Source organism: Hemitrygon akajei, chromosome 30 (genome assembly GCF_048418815.1).
Source record: "Hemitrygon akajei chromosome 30, sHemAka1.3, whole genome shotgun sequence".
Lineage (NCBI taxonomy): Eukaryota > Metazoa > Chordata > Chondrichthyes > Myliobatiformes > Dasyatidae > Hemitrygon > Hemitrygon akajei.
The window spans coordinates 39,829,691-39,847,985 of NC_133153.1; the positions used below are offsets into that span (position 1 = coordinate 39,829,691).

Genomic DNA, 18,295 nt, shown 5'->3' on the forward strand with positions numbered 1-18,295 from the left:
TGACGTCCTTGTTCAGGACTCTCTGCAAAGAGACCTCACCAGATATTCAAAGTTCAAAACAAATTTATCAAAGTGTAATGACATCCATCCCACTGAAGAGATTTCTCCTTAACTCACCGCTAAGTGGCCAATTCTTTGTTCAAAGCAAATTCATTATCAAAGTACGTAACTTACCATGCGCTACCTAGAGGCTCATTTTCTTGCAGGCAAGAAAATACAATAAATACAATGGAATCGACAAAAAAAAAAGACTAAAAAACAACCTGCATGCAAAAGACCAACAAACTGTGCAAAAATACTGCGAACGAGTTGTAAAGAGTCCTTGAAAGAGAGTCTGTGGTTTGTGGAATCAGTTCAGTGTTGAGGTGAGTGAAGTTTTCCACTCTGGTTCAGGAGCCTGATGGTTGAGGGGTAATAACTGTTCCTGAACCCAGTGGTGTGGGGCCTGTGCTCTCGTACCTCCCGGCTGACGGTAGCATCGAGTAGAGAGCGTGGCCTGGTCCTTGATGGGTGCCTCTTTCTTGTGGCAGTGCTCCTGGTAGACGTGAATAGTGGAGGAGAGGGCTTTGTGCTACAGACTAGGCTGCTCCCACCACCTGCCTCAAATTTCCCCCCTCACCTTAAACCTATGCCCTCTAGCATTTGACATTTCCACTCGGGGTGCGGGGGGAAGGATTACTACATCTGAGTTTAGAAACTTCCAGCAGGTCGTTGTTCAGCCTCCGACATTCCAGGAGAGAATCTGTGGAATTCACTGCCACAGACAGCTGTGGAGGCCAAGTCAGCTGGAATATTTCAAGCGGAGGTTGATAAGTTTATATGAATAGGGGATGTCGGTTACGAGGAGAGAGGGGATGAGGGATAATGAAACTGCCTTGGTGCAGACTTAAAAGGGCCAAATAGCCTGATTTTGCTCTTAAGTCTATGGTTTGATATCTTAAGAGTAATGATTGCGAGAGGCGGAGTAAAGTGATGATGATATTAAACGGCGACTCCTTTGCTTGCATCTTCGGAAACAACTCTACTTCCAACTTTACGATCTCTATTTTTCCCTTTCAGGGTTCTTGTGAAGACCCTGACCGGGAGTTACACGCTGACATTCCCCCATCCTTTGCGGGAATGGAACCAGCTCTCAGGGTTTCACAACTGGCCGTTGTTCGGCGTGTGTCAGTGGTCAGTGTCACAGCAGGAGATCAGCGTGACATCGGGGTTGTTGGACTATCAATGGCCGTCTGCCCAGAGACCCAGGATCTTTGGGCACAGGCCTTGAAAAAAAGCGGCATAATGGACTTTTAACATCGTAAACCAGCGAGCTGTTTGTTATGTTCCCCCCTCTGTGAAACAGAGACACCCCTTTCTCCCTTATTAGGGGGGGAGAGCGCCTGTGGTGTGTCGAATACTGGGTGAAACGCCATACCTTTGGGGTAACTGCAAGTCTGTCTTTGCTCACACTCGAGTGCTCGGTGGTGGGTGCCGATGCTTTATTTTGCCAGTGGGGGGGGGTACTGTTGCTTGCTGCCACTTACACATGGGGGGGGTACTTTGGGGTTCTGATGTTTAACTGCTCCCATTCATTCTTTGGGGCACTCCTATGTTTTCGTGGATGGTTGTGAAGAAAAATCATTTCAGGATTATTATGGTATACATAATAATCTGACATTAAATGTACCTTTGAAACTGGATGAACAGTTTTGCAAGACAAGCTTCTCACTATTATTAATCTAGAGATACCGCATGGAATAGGCCCTTCCTGCCCTTTGAGCTGCACCTCCCGATTTAACCCCAGCCTAATCACAAGGCAATTAACCGGTACGCCTTTGGACTGTAGGAGGAAACACAGGTATATTCTAGGTCAGCCAATCTGTCCAATGACCCAAATAGACTCGGACTCTGGGCAACGAGCCCTCCTAATCTAGCATCATCTCCCAGGAAATAGCAGGAAGAGAATTTCTCCAGATCCACCTCCATCTGCCTGGTACGCCAGTCTCTTTAGGGCTGCCCCATTCCCTCAACACCCGAGACGTTCACTCTACATTGGATGGGCATGCACCCGTAACAGTAGCACCGCTGTCAGGATGCATCCCTGCCGTTTTCACAAGTTCAAAACAAGTCGATTAGCATTGTGTACAAAGTGCTGAAGCCCCCAGTGGGACTCTCAGATGCGGACGTGAGCAGCAAACATGAGGATGTTTTCCCTTCCCAGTGCCAAACGACTTAGCCAAAAGATCTTCACTGGCACCACCCTGGGGCATTTGTGTCTCAAATCCTACCAGTGTGTGTTTCATCTTGTGGACAAGTCTTCCTGAATTCCACGCACAACCCTGTCCAATTACACACTCCCTATGTGAATATGGAAGCTCTCGCCCCTGAACAAGAAACAATCACTCGCTTTATTTACTGGTTACTGGGATGGAAATACAATAAAAGCAAAAACCACCAACCTGAAAGTGGGGATATCCCTTGTGCCAAGTTACATATAGAACACCACAGGCCCTTCAGCCCATAATGTTGTGCCAACCCTCTAATCTACTCCATGATCAATCCAACCCTTCCATCCTACATAACCTTCCATTATTCTTTCATCCAAGAGTTTCTGAAATCTCCTCTACCTCGACAGCGTGTTCCACACACTCACCACTCTATGGAAAGAACCTGCCTCTGATACTCTATACTTTCCTCCAATAGCTCCTCGTACGAGCCATTTTCACCCTGGGGGGGAAAGGTCTCTGGATATCCACTCGATCTATGCTCTTATACACAAGAAATTTAAATTTAGTGAATGACAAAAATTAAGAAGCAACATCAGTAAGTGAACACAGATGCTACCAGGTTGTTGACTGACATCCGGCCAGCCTCCCTCACTGTTACGTATACCCACTCGTAACAGGTTCACTCAGTAACATTCAGCTCAAGGGCCTATTAACTTTGCTTGTGGCACCAATATTCCATGAATTACATACAAAAGGCATTTCAAGTCCAATCCATTTGCATTGAAAGATTCAATTATGTGACAGATTTTAACTCAAGGGGTCTTATGACTGTTCCACACTGAATTCAACACAATCTTGCTCACTCTCTGCATAGCCAGTAAACTCAAAGTTCAAAGTAAATATTAAAGTACGTATATGTCACCATATACTACCCTGAGATTCATTTTCTTGCAGACATCACGGTACAAGAAATACAAAAATTAAAGAAAAACTGCACGCACAGTACCTTGTACTCATGCCCAGGGACCCAATCCAACGACACAAGGGTGAATCACCAAGCAAATGTTAATTGTGTGATCTGGTCATCTGATGAAAGTTGGCTACAGCATAGCCCAGAAAACAGATCATAGACATCATCTGACGGCAATTATTCCAGTCCAAGGCATAGATATTTTATTTTTATAAAGTCATACAGCACGGTAACAGGCTCTTATGGCCCAAGTCTGCAGAGCCCAATCACACCCGTGAACCAATTAACCTACTAACCCACACGTCTTTGGAATACAAGGGGGCCCTGCAGCACCCGGAGGAAACCCACACAATCACGGGGAAAACGTACTTTCCAGAATCAGATTTAATGTCATGAAATGTTAACTTAGCAGCAGCAGCACAATGAAATACTTGATAAATATGCAGAAAAACTGCGTTCATTTATGTGTCAATTAAATAGTGAAGTTAAAATAACTAGTGCAAAGCAACAGAAGTAAGAAAGCAGTGAAGCATTTAGGAATCGGATGGAAATGGGAAGAAGCTGTTCCTGAATCACTGAATGTGCGCAGAGGGAACACCTGAAAGACAAACTCCTTACAGACAGTGGCGGGAAATGAACTCGGGCTGCTGGCGCTGTAATAGCGATACGCTAATCGCTATGTTACCGTGCACCCACATCTACATTCTAATATTGATCAGAACTTGACAGATATATTTCCATTTCTATACACTCACACACAATTTGGCAGCAATGCAAACCAAAACAGCCAAGAAGATGAGCTTCATTTGCCACATGTGCATTGGAGCACGGTGAGATGCATCAATGACCACAGTCCAAGGATGTGCTGGGGGCAGCCCGCAAGTGTTACCATGGCTTCCGGCACCAGCCCACAACTCACTCACCCTAACCGCGAGTCTTTGGGATGAGGGAGGTAGCCTGCACAGTCACAGGAAGAGCGTACGAGCTCCTTCCAGAGATGGGTGGAAATTAAACCCAGGTCGCTGGCGCTGTCGTTGTGTTCACTAACCTTGTCACCCCATAATATTGCTCTCCCAGTTAAAAAAGTTTGCCATTGGAAATTAAGAGAGGAAATTAAAATCTGACCAGCACTGCCCCAAAGCCTCACCCAGACCAACGAGGACACGGTCTCACTGGAATCAGACATTACGGATGCACGGATTACAGTGACTGAGCATCCAGGATGAGAATCTGAAGTTCAATCACTGAATCCTGCGTCTGGGAAGTTTGGAAAACGCAATCCAATACTTACCAGGCAAGGAATGCCTGATCGGGAGGGGTGCTGGGATGTGTGGCAACACTTGCCTCCCAGCACACCCTCAGGTGATCAACACTAAAGACATTTCACTGTATGTGGCGATGTACACACAATTAAAGAATCATTTAAATAAAGCTAAACTTGCTTAATCCCCTGCACTGCCCCAATCCCGCCCTTCAGACTCTATCCACTTTTAGGAGTGGGCTAGTACTGCACATGACCTTCAGCTTGTGTTGTCGTCGCAACCTTTTAAACTTACTCCAAAAATCAGTCTAAACCCCTCCCCCCCCAATATTAGCTTTATTTGTCACACGCACATCAAAAGACAGTGACATCTGTCATTTGCATCAAATCAGTAAGGATTGCGCAGGGGGTAGATTTATTTTCCCTTTCAACCAGAATCTCCTGATCTCAACTCGAAACGTCCCCTGTTTATTCCCCTCCTGACCTTCAGGCATTTATACCATAAAACACAAGTGGACAATTAGACCATTCAGCTCATCATGGCTGATACATCTCGAGCCCTTTCTCGTCTACACCTTTATTTTTTCCTCTACTGAAGCGCATGACCAGACACGTCCCTAGACCACACTTGGAATATTGGGTTCGGTTCTGGTCACCTCATTATTGGAGGGATGTGGAAGCTTTAGAGGGCGCAGAGGAGATTCACCAGGATGCTGACTGGATTAGAAAGCACGTCTTGTAAGGAAAGGCTGAGTGAGCCAAGGCTTTCGTTTGGAGTGGAGGACTAGAGGCAACTGCATAGAGGCATTAATGGGAGTGGCAGTCAGACACTTTTTCCACCAGGGCAGAAGTGGCTAATATGAGGGGGCATAAATTTATGATTGGAGGGAAGTATATGGGGAACTGTCAGTGGTAAGCTCTTTAAGCACAGAGTGGTGTGCGTGTGTGGAATATGTTGCCTGTGCTGGTGGTAGAAGCAAATATGTTAGGGACAGTTAACAACTCTTAGATGACAGAAAAATGGAGGGTTAGATTGATCTTAGTGTAGGTAAAATGTCGTCACAACGTTGCAGGCCGAAAGGCTTGTGCCTCTGTGCTAACCCTGAAAGAGCATCCCTACCTGGGCCCCATTTCACGCCAGTCTGGGAAACGACGGGTGCTAGGGAAATGGAGAAGCCAGTAACACTGTGGCATTGTACTCACCTGAGGCAAGTGAGGCATTGCCTCAGACCACAAGTGTTCATCTGAGACTGACCTGGGTTCTCAGAGCAAGCAGAGCTGATCTTTATAAACTCAATGACAATATTCAGTGGCAAAGACAACTCTACATACACTTCAGACTTGAGAATGCCTCAAGAGCCCAGAGGACCTGCCAACAGCACACTCCACAGGCACGTAGAATCCCCCTCTGCGCAATTATCAAAACCTTCTGTGGCAACTCTACACACAGGCTTGATCACGGCAAGTTCAAAGTCATCCAGTGCATGTAAATAACACATTGATCTGACACAACCAAACAACACATTCGGCTGGTGAAATGGGCTGAAATTCAACTGCACCAAAGCAGGTATCGGGAGATTTAACCTCCCCGTCTCCTGATACCACAAAATGCTGAAATATCCATTCTCAAGGAAGTACCACCGGGCATAAAACACGAGCAGAGTTAGGCCATTGAGCCTATCGAGTCTGGTCTGCCATTCCAGCATGGCTGATTTACTGATCCTCCCAACCCCATTCTCCTGCCTTCTCCCCATAACCGTTGACTCCCTATTTCTACAAGGCCACACGAACAAGCCAGCATGATGGACCAGAGCCAGGCCAGGAACTTGCAACATGGATATTAACATCCTGTTTTTGCACAAAAGGTCTTTATATATTCCCCCCCCCACCATTCAAAGATACAACACAGTAACAGGCCCTTCCGGTCTAACGAGCTCATGCCACCCAATTACACCCACGTGACCAATTAGCCTCCTAAACCGTACGTCTTTGGAAAATGGGAGGAAACAGGATCAGCCCGAAGAGACCCATGCGGCCACGGGGAGAACGCGCAACGTGCTTATAGACCGCAGCATTGAACTGGGTCTCCGGTGCCACGTTAGCGCCGTGCTAACCGCTACACTTCCCCATCTTGTTTTCGCCCCGTTGCTTTCTCCGTCGCCATCTTGTATGGCGGTACGGTCGCGCAGAGGGAGCGTAACTTCGTTACAGCACCAGCAATCGAGGTTCCATTCCCATGAGGAGTTTGTACATTCATCCCACAAACACGTGGGTTTCCTCCCACATTCCAAAGATATGCGGGTTAGGACTAGGAAGTGGTGGACATGCGACGTTGGCACCAGAGGCATGGTGACATGTGAAGTCCTCATCACACAGTTGAACTGTTTCCTTTTAACACACCTGGTGCATTTCACAGTATGTTGCGACATTTTGACGCAAATTGGACAAATAGAGGGTAATTTATATTCTGTGCATCGTATCAAGTCGGTACAGATTAGTTTTTCATCATAGCTAACGCTCACTGTATACACGATACTAAAGTCAACTTCAAACCTGAAAAAGCCAAACTCATTTGATCACAAGCACAAAATGTGCAGATGCTGGAAATCCAAAGCAACACACACACAAAAAAATGCTGGAGGAACCCAGCACGTCAGGCAGCATCTCTGGAAAAACAGTAAACAGTCGATATTTGCAGCCGAGACCCTTCAAAGGTAAATCGACTCTTTACTCTTTTCCTGGCCTGCTGAGTTCCTCCAGCATTGGGAGAAATTTATTTGACACCTGCATACATGCAATATTTGCCTACAGAACAGAGTAATGGGAAATGGTGACACATCATACAACCCACCTCAGTCCCAGAACAATTCCACACTCAGGCCCAAGATACATGTACCATCAGTCCTGGGGGCGGTGGGGGGGTGCTGGAGGTTAAGCTGCCATGTACCTGGGAGGGGAGTCAATAGTTTCACAGGAAGAGTAATAAGATGGACATTGGGTTTAGCATCATGTTGTGAAATTTGTTTTCTGGCAGCGGTACAGCGAGATAAATTATTACAAGTTACAAAAAGAAATTCTCAACAATAAGTGCAAAAAGAGCAAAAACTGAGGGTCATTCTGAGGTCTGATGGTGGATGGAGAAAAAGGCTGTTCCTAAAACATTTGGGTCTTCGGGCTTCTGCATCCTCTCCAAGTAATCACGAGAAGAGGGCATGTCCCGGATGCCGGCCTCCGAGGCATCACCTCCTCGATGGTGGGAGGCTCGTGCACAAGGAGCTGGCTGAGGTTACAACCCTCTGCAGTCTTTTCTCATCCTGTGCAGTAGCAGACTCCATACTAGCCAGTATTGCAGTTCCCTGTAGAAATTTGCTCGTCTTTGCTGACAGCCTGCCCTGGGATTGGAGGACCGTACGTTGCTGGATGGGAGGGAGAGAGGAGGCCCGTTTGTCTGCAGTTGTCGTGTTGCTTGTTGTGTCGTTCTGAATATTGATGCACGTACGTGGGGAGACACTTGCGGACTGCCCCCAGCACATCCGTAGGTTGCGTTGGTAGTTAACTCATTTCACTCTTTCAATGCACGTATGGTAACTAAATGTGAACCTCGCCCAGCCGAGACGTCGGCAGGAATTCCCTGGGGTGCTCAGTGACAGGTTGACGCCAGACCGGGCAAGCTCATCAGGGAAAAGTCACTGGTGCGGTTACTAACACACAGCATCAAGCAGCACTCCTGTAAACATGGCGATGCTGTTACACGAGGCAACCCCGAGACCAACTTCGCTCAGTAATTCTGCTCACCAACACCAGATGCGGTGCCCAAGAGGAGTCCGAATACTGTACAACCGCTTGACGTGCAGGAAAAGCCCACACGAGAGCAGCAAGAGAGCCATTGAACCTGCATTGTTTCCTCTCCTACAGGAAGGCTCCCATTGTAATACTTAGAGCATCAAGCGCTCACATTCCACCTCACTACACTAACTTACAAACAAAATCATTAACAAGTATGAACATGGAACAGCAGAGTTACTAATTGCCTGAGTAGGAAGGCAAATTAATACTAACTTCATTCTATTTATAACAACATGCCTTTAAAGTTTCACAACTTCCCAAGGCGTTTCACAAGAGCGTCATAGAAATTTTAAACACTTACACATCACCACGCACACCTTTAAAAGAGGGTGGCAAAGGCCGCACAGATCAGGCGGGATTTGAATAAAACTTCAAAACTCCTTCAAGCCTTGCCTCGCCCCTTGTTCTATTAAACTTGTACAATTGTTACGATCAGTGACAGAGCCAAACGATGTTATATGCAGATCCTGGTGTGCCACCCTCAAGCCCAGACAGACATCTGACACAGATCAGAAAGTTGTGCGTTTCCATAGCATCTGACACATCATCGTTATGTCATACATTGCAGTGAAATGCATCGTTTGATTCAACCACCAACAGTCTGAGGGTATCACCACACTTCCGGCACCAATATAGCACGCCCACAACTTACTACCTCTAACGCCTTTCGCACTCGACCAGTGTCCCAAGTACAGATCGACAGGGTCACGTGTCACACGGCAGTTTGCCCCCGCGAGCATTACCGCAGAATACAGCAACCAGCTTCGCAGACCCACCCGCCCTCGACTTGAAAAGTTGTACGAGGAATGGGTGGAAAACCACTTGCTGCGTTCCATCACTGCGCTCGAAAAGTAACGCCTGCAGCTGATGAATCCTATAAAATTGGGGGTCCAACCCATGACAGGCCAGGGGTCTGGCCCACCATGTTGTGACACCACCATCCCCTTGGCTGGAAATGCACACTGAGCATAATGTTACACGTGGGGGGGTGGGGGGGGGGGCACAGAGACCAAGACACACACACACAACCCCGACAATTAAAACAGCAGAAATTAAGCAGCCAATTCAGCCACTCCAATCAACAGTACAGCAAAAGCACCTCAGTCCACACTGTAACAGAACCCCAAATCAAACCAAATCTCTTCTGCAAAAAAAAACACAAAAATGCTGGAGGTCAGACAGCCAGGGAAATGAATAAACAATCGACATTTCAGGCCGAGACCCTTCTTCGGGACTGGAAAGGTTAGAGGAAGATGCCAGAACAGAAAGTTTGGGGGGGGGGGGCAGGGAGAGGAGGAAGATAGAGAGGGGAAGGCAGGTGGGTGGGAAAGGGCAAGGGCTGGAGAGGAAGTAATATGATGAGAGGAGAGTGGACCATGGGAGAAAGGGAAGGAAGAGGGACACCAGAGTGAGGTGACAGGCAGGTGAGAAGAGGTAAGAATAGAAGTGGTGGTGGGGGGGGAAGGAGGGTAATTTTTTTTTAAACTGGGAGAAATCGATATTGATTCCATCAGGTTGGTTATCCAGACAGAATAGAAGATGGTGTCCCTCCACTCACCTTGGCACCATCTCTTCTGCCTGTGTATGACCCATACCCTCCATTCCCTGTGTAACCCATGCCTATACAACACTATCATATCTGCTTCCATCACCACTAGCTGGCAGCCCAATCCAGACACCTAACACTACAAAAACCAAAAACTGCCTGAAGATCCACCATCACATTTCAGAAGGGTCCACAAACACTACTTGGTTTTGCACTGTTCATTTATATTTAGCTGAAAGGGGGGTGACATTCAGTATTCAGTGCAATTTCCCAGATCCTGATCTGGGTCAAAGGGCCTGTACGATAATGTTCTAGTCTTTTATCCCACACTCTAGGGCAGGCAGGATCTTGCCAGCCTCCGACAGTGGAGAAATGCCACTCTTCTTGCCCAGTCCAGACCCTACACAACAGGTCAGAGTCCAACACCAGCTATGATGAGCAGTCACTGATCAGAAGCCATAGTGTCCAGGTCACTCTGGACGACCAAGGTCCAACTCCTTTCCCTCAACTTGATACAATCTTAACCAATCGGATTGCACGTTCAAGCTCAGCTGACTTCAGATCAGGGTCAAGCAGACTGCAGACAGAGGACGATGTTGAACACCGCATCGCTCAGCCAGTACAAGAGGCTGCCACGTTCATTCGGCAATCCCACGGGTTCAGGTCCCGCACCAGGGAACTCCGAGCAGAAGGAAGTATCGAGATGAAGGGTCTCGGCCCAAAACTGAAGATACAAGAGCTCGAACGGTCAATAGGATGTCTGGAAGCTGAGGCACGGTGGCCATGGCAAGTCAAAGCCCGATGTCTGAATCCACAAGTCCGCTGGCAGCCTGCGTGGCCACGGGGAGGAGGAACAGGACTAGCTTCGCTGTTGTCATGTTGTTGTTTATGTGTTCTGCCATGTTGGCGACACTACTGGCTGCTTCCAGGCCAACCTTCAATGCGAACGATGCATTTCACTCTACGCATCCATGTTAATGTGATGAATAAAGAGGAGTCTGAAGCATCGCGGCCACACACTTCAATTCATTTATACATTGGGGAGACCGTTTCGCCGAACACCGGCACTCGGTCCTCCAGCAGTGGCGGGATCTCCCTGTGGCCACACACTTCAATTCATTTATACATTGGGGAGACCGTTTCGCCGAACACCGGCGCTCGGTCCTCCAGCAGTGGCGGGATCTCCCTGCGGCCACACACTTCAATTCCACAGACCACTCCGACATGTCTGTCCATGGCCTCCTCTACCGTCAAAATGAGGCCGCGTGCAGGTCGATGGAGCAATACCTTATCTCCCGCCTAGGTAGCCTCCTACCTGCCGGCATGAACATCCAACTCACAGACCTCCCTTGATACCCCTGCCCTCCCTTACCCCCATCCCCATCATTTTAGTCTGGTTCTCTTTCTCTCTCTTTCCCCCCCTCACTATAAGCTCCCCCCAAGTCCTACCTTTCTTTCTCTTTTATTTCCCATAATTCTCCACCTTCCCCCTAACCCATTTCCCTCCAGCCTATCACTTCCCAGCTCTCTACTTCATCCCTCCTCCCACTTCTTATCCCCCCTCGACCATCCCATGTTACTTCACTCCTGATGAAGGGTTACGGCCCGAAACGTCGTCACTACCTCCTCCCATAGATGCTGTCTGGCCTGCTGAGTCCTGCCAGCATTTTGTGTTTTTATTTATTTCCAGCATCTGCAGATTTACTCGTGTGCCTCAAGCATCGTCTGCTCATTCCCCTCCACAGATGCTGTCTGACCTGCTGAGTTCCTCCAGCATTTTGTGCGTATTGCTCAGGAAATCCTGCCTGATGCTCGAGAACTAAACCTGGGCGATATGTACCTACGACCGAAGGCCAGGTCTGCACTGGTGGGTGTCACAGTGCGAAGACAGGACTTGTGGCCCACCAGCTGCAGGATGACCATCCAGCTCCCATTTATGCTACTTCCATTTCAACAACAAGAGTCCTGATGAGTGGTCTCACTCCCAAAACGTCGACTTTTTAATCCTCTCCATAGATACTGCCCGACTTGCTGAGTTTCTCCAGCATTTTGTGAGCTGCTGCTGATACAGGTGATAGATTTTTTTTTAAAAAAAACTTAAGATTTATTAACCTGAACTGAAATGCCAAAGCAGCTGTGGAATTTAGACTCTGAATTAATTGAATCAACTCTGGACCGAGACTGGTTACCTCCTTATAGGAAAGACGTGGGCTCTTTAGGGTGCAGAGCAGATTTACCAGGACGCTGCCTGGATTAGAGAGCATGGTTTGAGTTAGGGGTTTCTCTTTGGAGGATGTGAGGTGACTTGACAGAGGTGTACACAGTAAGGGGCAAACTGTAGATAGAGTGAATAACCAAAAACTTTATTTACCAATAGGAAAGGGCATAATTTTAAAGGTGATTGGAGAGAAGTATGGGGGTTGGGAAATGTTAAAGGTAGTCTTTTTTTAAAAAAACACACTGCCTGGGATGGTGGTAGAGGCAGATACATTAGGGTTATTTAAGAAACTCAGACATGTATGAAAGAAAAATGAACAGCAAGGCAGGAGGGAAGGGTTAGATTGACCTTGAAGTTAAAAGGTTAGCACAATATTATGGGCTGAAGGGCCTGTCCAGTGCTGTAATGTTCTATGAACAGCAACAATTGCAAACCCTGAATTTCATCTAAAACATAGAACATGGATACACGAGCTGGCTTGTTGCCCAACACCAGATCGGGGGTGACCTCTTCTCTAGTCAGCCTGTCTACGTATTCAGTCAGGATTTCTTCCTGAACACAGCTAACAAATTCCATCCCATCTAAACCTTTTGCACCAAGGAGGTGCCAGTCAATATTAGAGATGTTGACATCAACCACAACAACCCTGTTACTTCCCACCTTTCCAAAGTGTGCCTCCTGACCTGCTCCTCCATGTTATCTGCTGCTGTTGACAGCATGCTCCCAATAGACTTCCACCCACACTGACTCAGTACACAACCCCTGTGACGTTCTCCCTTTCTGCAGCTGTGATACTCTCCCCTATTAGTAACGTCACTCCCCCAGCTCTTTCACTTCACTCCGTCCCTTTTGAAACTTATAAACCCAGGAACATCCTGCCCTCAAGGGATTAGTGGTAACTGTTCCTGAGACTAGAATAGCATTAAAATGACACACTTCAACCCATCCCACTGATTGCAATTTTGCCCCATCGAGATCACAAGGCATAGAAGCAGAATTAGGCCACTTGGGTCATCTAGTCTTCACCATTTGATCACAACTGATTTACTATCCCATTCCCCCGTAACCTTTCACACCCTGAAAAAACAAGAATCCATCAACCTCTGCTTTAAATACACCCAGTGTCTTGGCCTCCACAGCCGCCTGTGGCTATGGATTCCAGATTCACCAGCCTCTGGCTACAGTAATTCCTCACCTCGGTTCTAAAGAGAAGTCCTTCTATTCTGAGGCTGTGCCCTCTGGTCCAAGACTCATCCACTAAAGGGAACATTCTTTCCATCTAGCTATTCAATAATCGATGGGTCTCAATGAGAAACGCACTCCCCCCCCCCCCCCACCAATTCTTCTAAACTCCAGCAAGTACAGGCCCAGAGCTACTAAACCTATACGTTAACTACAATTCCTCAGACTCCCCATAGTCTTCCTGCACTCCCATACTTTGCCTCATTCTGGCCATTAACATGATGATCTTACAACCATGTATACACTTTACCGGAGCAAGGGATTTCATTACACCTTGGCCCTACTATGACAACAGCCTCAACTGAACTGGTGCCAGTTAGACAGCAGCCATGAAAAACCTGCCAGGGCTGGTGATGCAAGGGTCGAGTACCCATTGTCCGCAGGTTTGTTGCTGGTTTAGCCGCCCTGCGCAGAAGCTAGCCACCCCCTGAGCTCGGCCGGCTCACATCTCACGAAATCATAGACAAGAGCTCCGAGGTTAACACACAAAAAGCCGGAGGAACTCAGCAGGTCGGGCAGCATCTGCGGAAAGGAATAGAGTCGACATTTCGGGCCAATTGCTGTCCGGTGAAACGAGGAGAGAACCCTCCCCCCCCCCACCCCCATTGAAACCCAAGCCAAAACAACTTTGTCTCAAGTCCCCTGCCCTTTCACTCTGTAACCAACACATTCCCCCCCCCCATTGTACTGAAACCTTAGAACAGCCATTAAAATCCACGCCTTCATAAAACACGCACAAGCTATTTTTTTTAAAAAAAGGACAACGAAAATAAAAGCATACTTTTTTGTGTGTTAATTCCGGGAACAACCACTCAATTGTACACGCCTTTCCACCTCCAGGTGATGGTCTGGTAGGGGTGTGTGTGTGTGGGTAGGGGAATATGGGGCAAATCCATACAAAAGTCCGCTTGCAGGAGACAACATAAGGAGCCCTGTCCCTTTAAACTGCTGACATTAGATTACCCAAGTTTCGCATTACGTCTAATTAGTAACATGGGGCTCTCTGGGAATGTGACACCAGCCGATGATTGAACAGGACACAGCCACCGAGGCGAGAACTGGCAGCCCACTCAAAGCTGGAGCAGCAGCGCCAACTAGCGGCACGGCGCGAAACTGCCCCCACCTCCAGCCAACAAACCATACACACAACCACGCCAGGATCTCCAAACCCCAACCTGCAGGGACACCTGGACTTTCACAGCACATCCAGTAAACTCATTCTTACCTGCTTATGCATTTCAATGTTCAGACCATAAGACATCTCGTAATACTGAAACAGAAATCAAATGCGTTTAAGTTAAATTCTGCTGCGTCTCCAATCTCTCTGCCATACCTTCAAACGCGACCAACGCACTTGCCCTCGATGTGCCCCCCGAAACAAGAGCCGTGGCCACGGAAGCCACAAATTGCCAACTCCTGGCCAACATGCATACCCTGCTGAATCCGTGCTTTCTGAAATATTAACCCAAATATATCAGCCCATATCTACATGGGTGCTGAATTTTCGTGACGGTTAACCAGTGACAGGGCCAGGACAAAAATAAACTTATTAGGCGCTACATTGAAACTTAATGCATCTACAAACAAGTACACCAACTTTTAATGACAGTTTGTATACAGAATGTTTTAGAACCTCCTGAAATTCTTCACAGGAGTTGGTGCGTTTGACAATATTTACGACATGCCCATCTCCAACCGACTACTAATGGCAATTCAGTAACTGGAGAATGTAATATGGATTATTAAGAATAACACGAGAGAAAGCACACGCACTCACCATAACATAGTGACGTTGCATCTCCGTTTTTTCATTCGCGAGTTTATCACATTCCATCTTCAAACTGAAAGAGGGGAGGAAAAAAGGTGTCAGATTGCAAAAAAAATAAGGGGGGAGGGGGTCGGGGAACCGAGACTGTGTCAACACATTATCCAAACAATGAGCTTACATCACAGGCTGAATAATTCAAAGACTGTTTACATGGAATGCACTAACCTACACGAGGCAAATTAATGGCTGATTGCTCAATATTATCTCGTTAAATACGCAATCTTATTATCTGAGGCAAGGTGGGGGAGGGGAGGGGGTGAAGAGATGGAGGGAGGAGACAATCTTGGGGCGTCAGGTGCGAGCAGAATCTCCTAATGTAAAGTCCGGCGCCGGGCGGCGTCTCCTTCCCCACCTGTGATACTGCGCTTGCAAGAACTGAAATTCCTCTTTGATCCGGTCGCATGATTCGGCCACGGTGAATTTGAACGGTTGAGAGGGCTGATGCGGGGCCTGAAAGCAGAAGAGGAATTTCAAAACAAAAACCAAAGGGGTGGCAAAACCCTACTTCCCTCACATACACAATAAAACAAATCCGGGCAGTCCCAAAACAAGCCGCTGCTTTGAACACTAAACAAACTCGTGATATTCAAAGTTAAAAAAAAGGTTTGCGGTCGCCAAAAAGATAGATGCACACTTACCGGGTGCCTGCTTTGTGGATACATCTCTTGAACAATGTATCCCTGACCAAGGATACTCTAGGTAGATGGAAGTCGGAGGCTAAACGAGGCAATAACACAAAAACAACACACAAACACACAGCTGTAAAGAAGTCCACCGCCACGCCGCTCAGGATCGGAACCACTCCCAGTGCTACAAGAACAAAGCAATAAGACCTCTCCGGCGGAGGCGAGGTTTTACAAGTCCCTTTGTGCGGGCAAGTAAAGGGGGGCCGACGGCGCTTCACACTCGGGCTCGCAGATCATTTCACAGTCTCGGTCGGCCTCACCGGCCCGGAGATATTTTTTCAAAAAAAAACCGTGGGAGGTTTTTAAAAAAAAAATGAGAATAAAGATATCTCACGTATTGGAGAAATAAAAAGTAGTACAGAAAAGACCAGTTTACTCCCTGCAGAGAGAACCAAAATAAAGATGAAGTGGCGTCCGCTTGGGAAGGCGCGGGTGGAATCCGGAGAACCGGCTCAGGACGTCGATGGTCCGGGGGAAGATTCTGCAATCGAGCGCTCAGCAGCGAGAGCGGGTATCTCCCGGTTCCAAAGGAGCAGCAAACACTCCACACGCAGGCATTCTGGCAGGGACCGCAGCCGGCTCGTTCGCTCCCCGAGAGGGACCACAACAACAACAAAATTGCACTAATCTTCCATTAAGTTCAGCACCAAGGCGATGTTTGCATCAGTGACGAGAACGGCGAGTCCATTTCCTGGCTGGCCGGGCCGGGCCGGGCCGGGTGGAGAGGTGTCCCTGCGAGACGCGGGCGATCACACAGAGAGAGAATGCCACACACAGACACTCCACGCGGCTTCCCCCTTCCCTTGTCTGTTTCTGTTTCGCTCGCCCCCACCGCACTCCGGCTCCGCTCTCTCTCTCTCTCCCCCCTCCCCTCCCGAGCTGCCGCGAGAGCCTGACCATATTTGGGTGGAAAGTAACCAAGGCTCCGCCGGGCCGCCGGGCCAATCGGCGAGCCCGGGCCCCCACGTGGGGCCGGGGAAACGGGGCGGGGCCCGGTCAACGCTAAGCCTCCCGTATGGTGGAAGAAGGCGACCAATAGCGTCCGCCTCGCGTGGCAACTCGGATCGTGGTTGGTCACCGACCCCAGCCTCTGTCAATCACAAAGGCACGGGGGCGGGCTCTCCCCAAACTGTCAATCAGACCCACGAGGGGGGCCTGGCGCGCTGACAAATGCCTTCGATTCTACCTAGTGCTTGCAAATAACCACTGGAATGTAGCTTAATTAGTTTTGAATGTCTTTTGCCGAGCAGCTCAAACAATCTGTCAGTACCATGTGGTAAAAGGATCTGTGTGGAAAAAAAAGAGGGATAAAAGAAGAAAATTCGAAGCAGCCACATATTTTTAAATAAACATTAATAAAAACTGATGATCACATCTCTTCAAATCCCATCAGCTCTGGTGACAGTCCATACTTAGCAAATGTTAATCACAAAATGTCTTTTAAAAGGAGTCGGGCCAATTTAAACACTCGCATAACATGAAGATGTGTATGTGTTTTTTTCTCCCCATGTTAATTCTGTATAAAAATGGATGTCTATTATTTAAATGTAATATTTACACCTTCTCGGTAACTTTAAAACCCTTCCTCAACATCCCGGGTTAACTCTCTCCTTAACGGCAATAAGGAGAACCTTTACATAGAAATTAATGTGCACGTGTTTTCATTAAAACAGGGGGTATCCCAAGTACTTTTTTTCTCTCTAAAGGGATAGTTCGCTTGCAATTTAAAATGTTTTTTTTTCCTCTTTGCGGGTTGCTCCAACTCGTGGAGGATTAGGAAAACCAAAATCGAGCCACTGACAGCAGATGGTCACCAGCAAATCCAGCTGGAATTTCAGAAGACACCTCTTCGCCCAGAGGGAGTACGTGGTGCATTTAAGGAAAGGTTAGTCTAAAAGAGTGGAGAGTTATATTTATCGAGCAACACGAGGAAAGAAAATAGGAGGGAGGCCAGTGCGCTCTGGTTGGGCCGAACGGCCTATTTTGCCTGTAAATCCAGTGTAAAACGGACCCCCCACTATCTCCAGAGATTGTTCATTCCCACTTCTGCCTCCTCTGACATTACAAGTACGTTCTTAAATAAAACAAAGAAAAATATCTTATTTTGTTTGCATCTTGTCGCGATCTGTTTCATCCTATAAATTATGACCTTAGTGTATAAATCTCAAGCGCTTGACAATTATTTTTAAAGTGTTCAATGTCTGTTCGAGTCCTAATTGGATTCGTTTCAACTGTTTATATTACATGAAGTGTCAGGGTCATTTGCTACTGAAAGATTAGTTTTCATTGGCCGGTTAATTGAGAACGCTGGAAACATCCCACGTGGGATTGAAACCGACTGGCAACAGCTTGGCTGAAAAGTGACGGTAGGAGAGAAATCCAGGGATGGAGCCTGAACTTCTGGAGCAGCACCCGTACAGACAGAAACTACATCCGAACCCTGCTCCCGTTACCGGATGATCTGCAGAACCCGAATCATGAGGAAAGG

The 18,295-nt window shown here is 47.6% G+C and overlaps 1 protein-coding gene across 13 annotated transcripts in view; it reads right to left on the reverse strand.

Annotated features, from left to right (window-relative positions):
• LOC140718645 (transducin-like enhancer protein 3) overlaps positions 1 to 16,667 on the reverse strand; it is an 82,290-nt gene extending 65,623 nt beyond the window's left edge. For all 13 annotated transcript variants that reach the window (XM_073032660.1, XM_073032657.1, XM_073032658.1 and 10 more), the window contains exons 1-4: positions 15,760 to 16,667; positions 15,474 to 15,571; positions 15,071 to 15,134; positions 14,519 to 14,563 (exon numbers count right to left, since the gene is read on the reverse strand). In XM_073032660.1, coding sequence (XP_072888761.1) covers positions 14,519 to 14,563; positions 15,071 to 15,134; positions 15,474 to 15,571; positions 15,760 to 15,783 — 231 coding nt within the window. In that variant the 5' untranslated portion in view covers positions 15,784 to 16,667. The remainder of the gene's footprint in view (positions 1 to 14,518; positions 14,564 to 15,070; positions 15,135 to 15,473; positions 15,572 to 15,759) is intronic.
• Between the last annotated feature and the right edge of the window lie 1,628 nt (positions 16,668 to 18,295).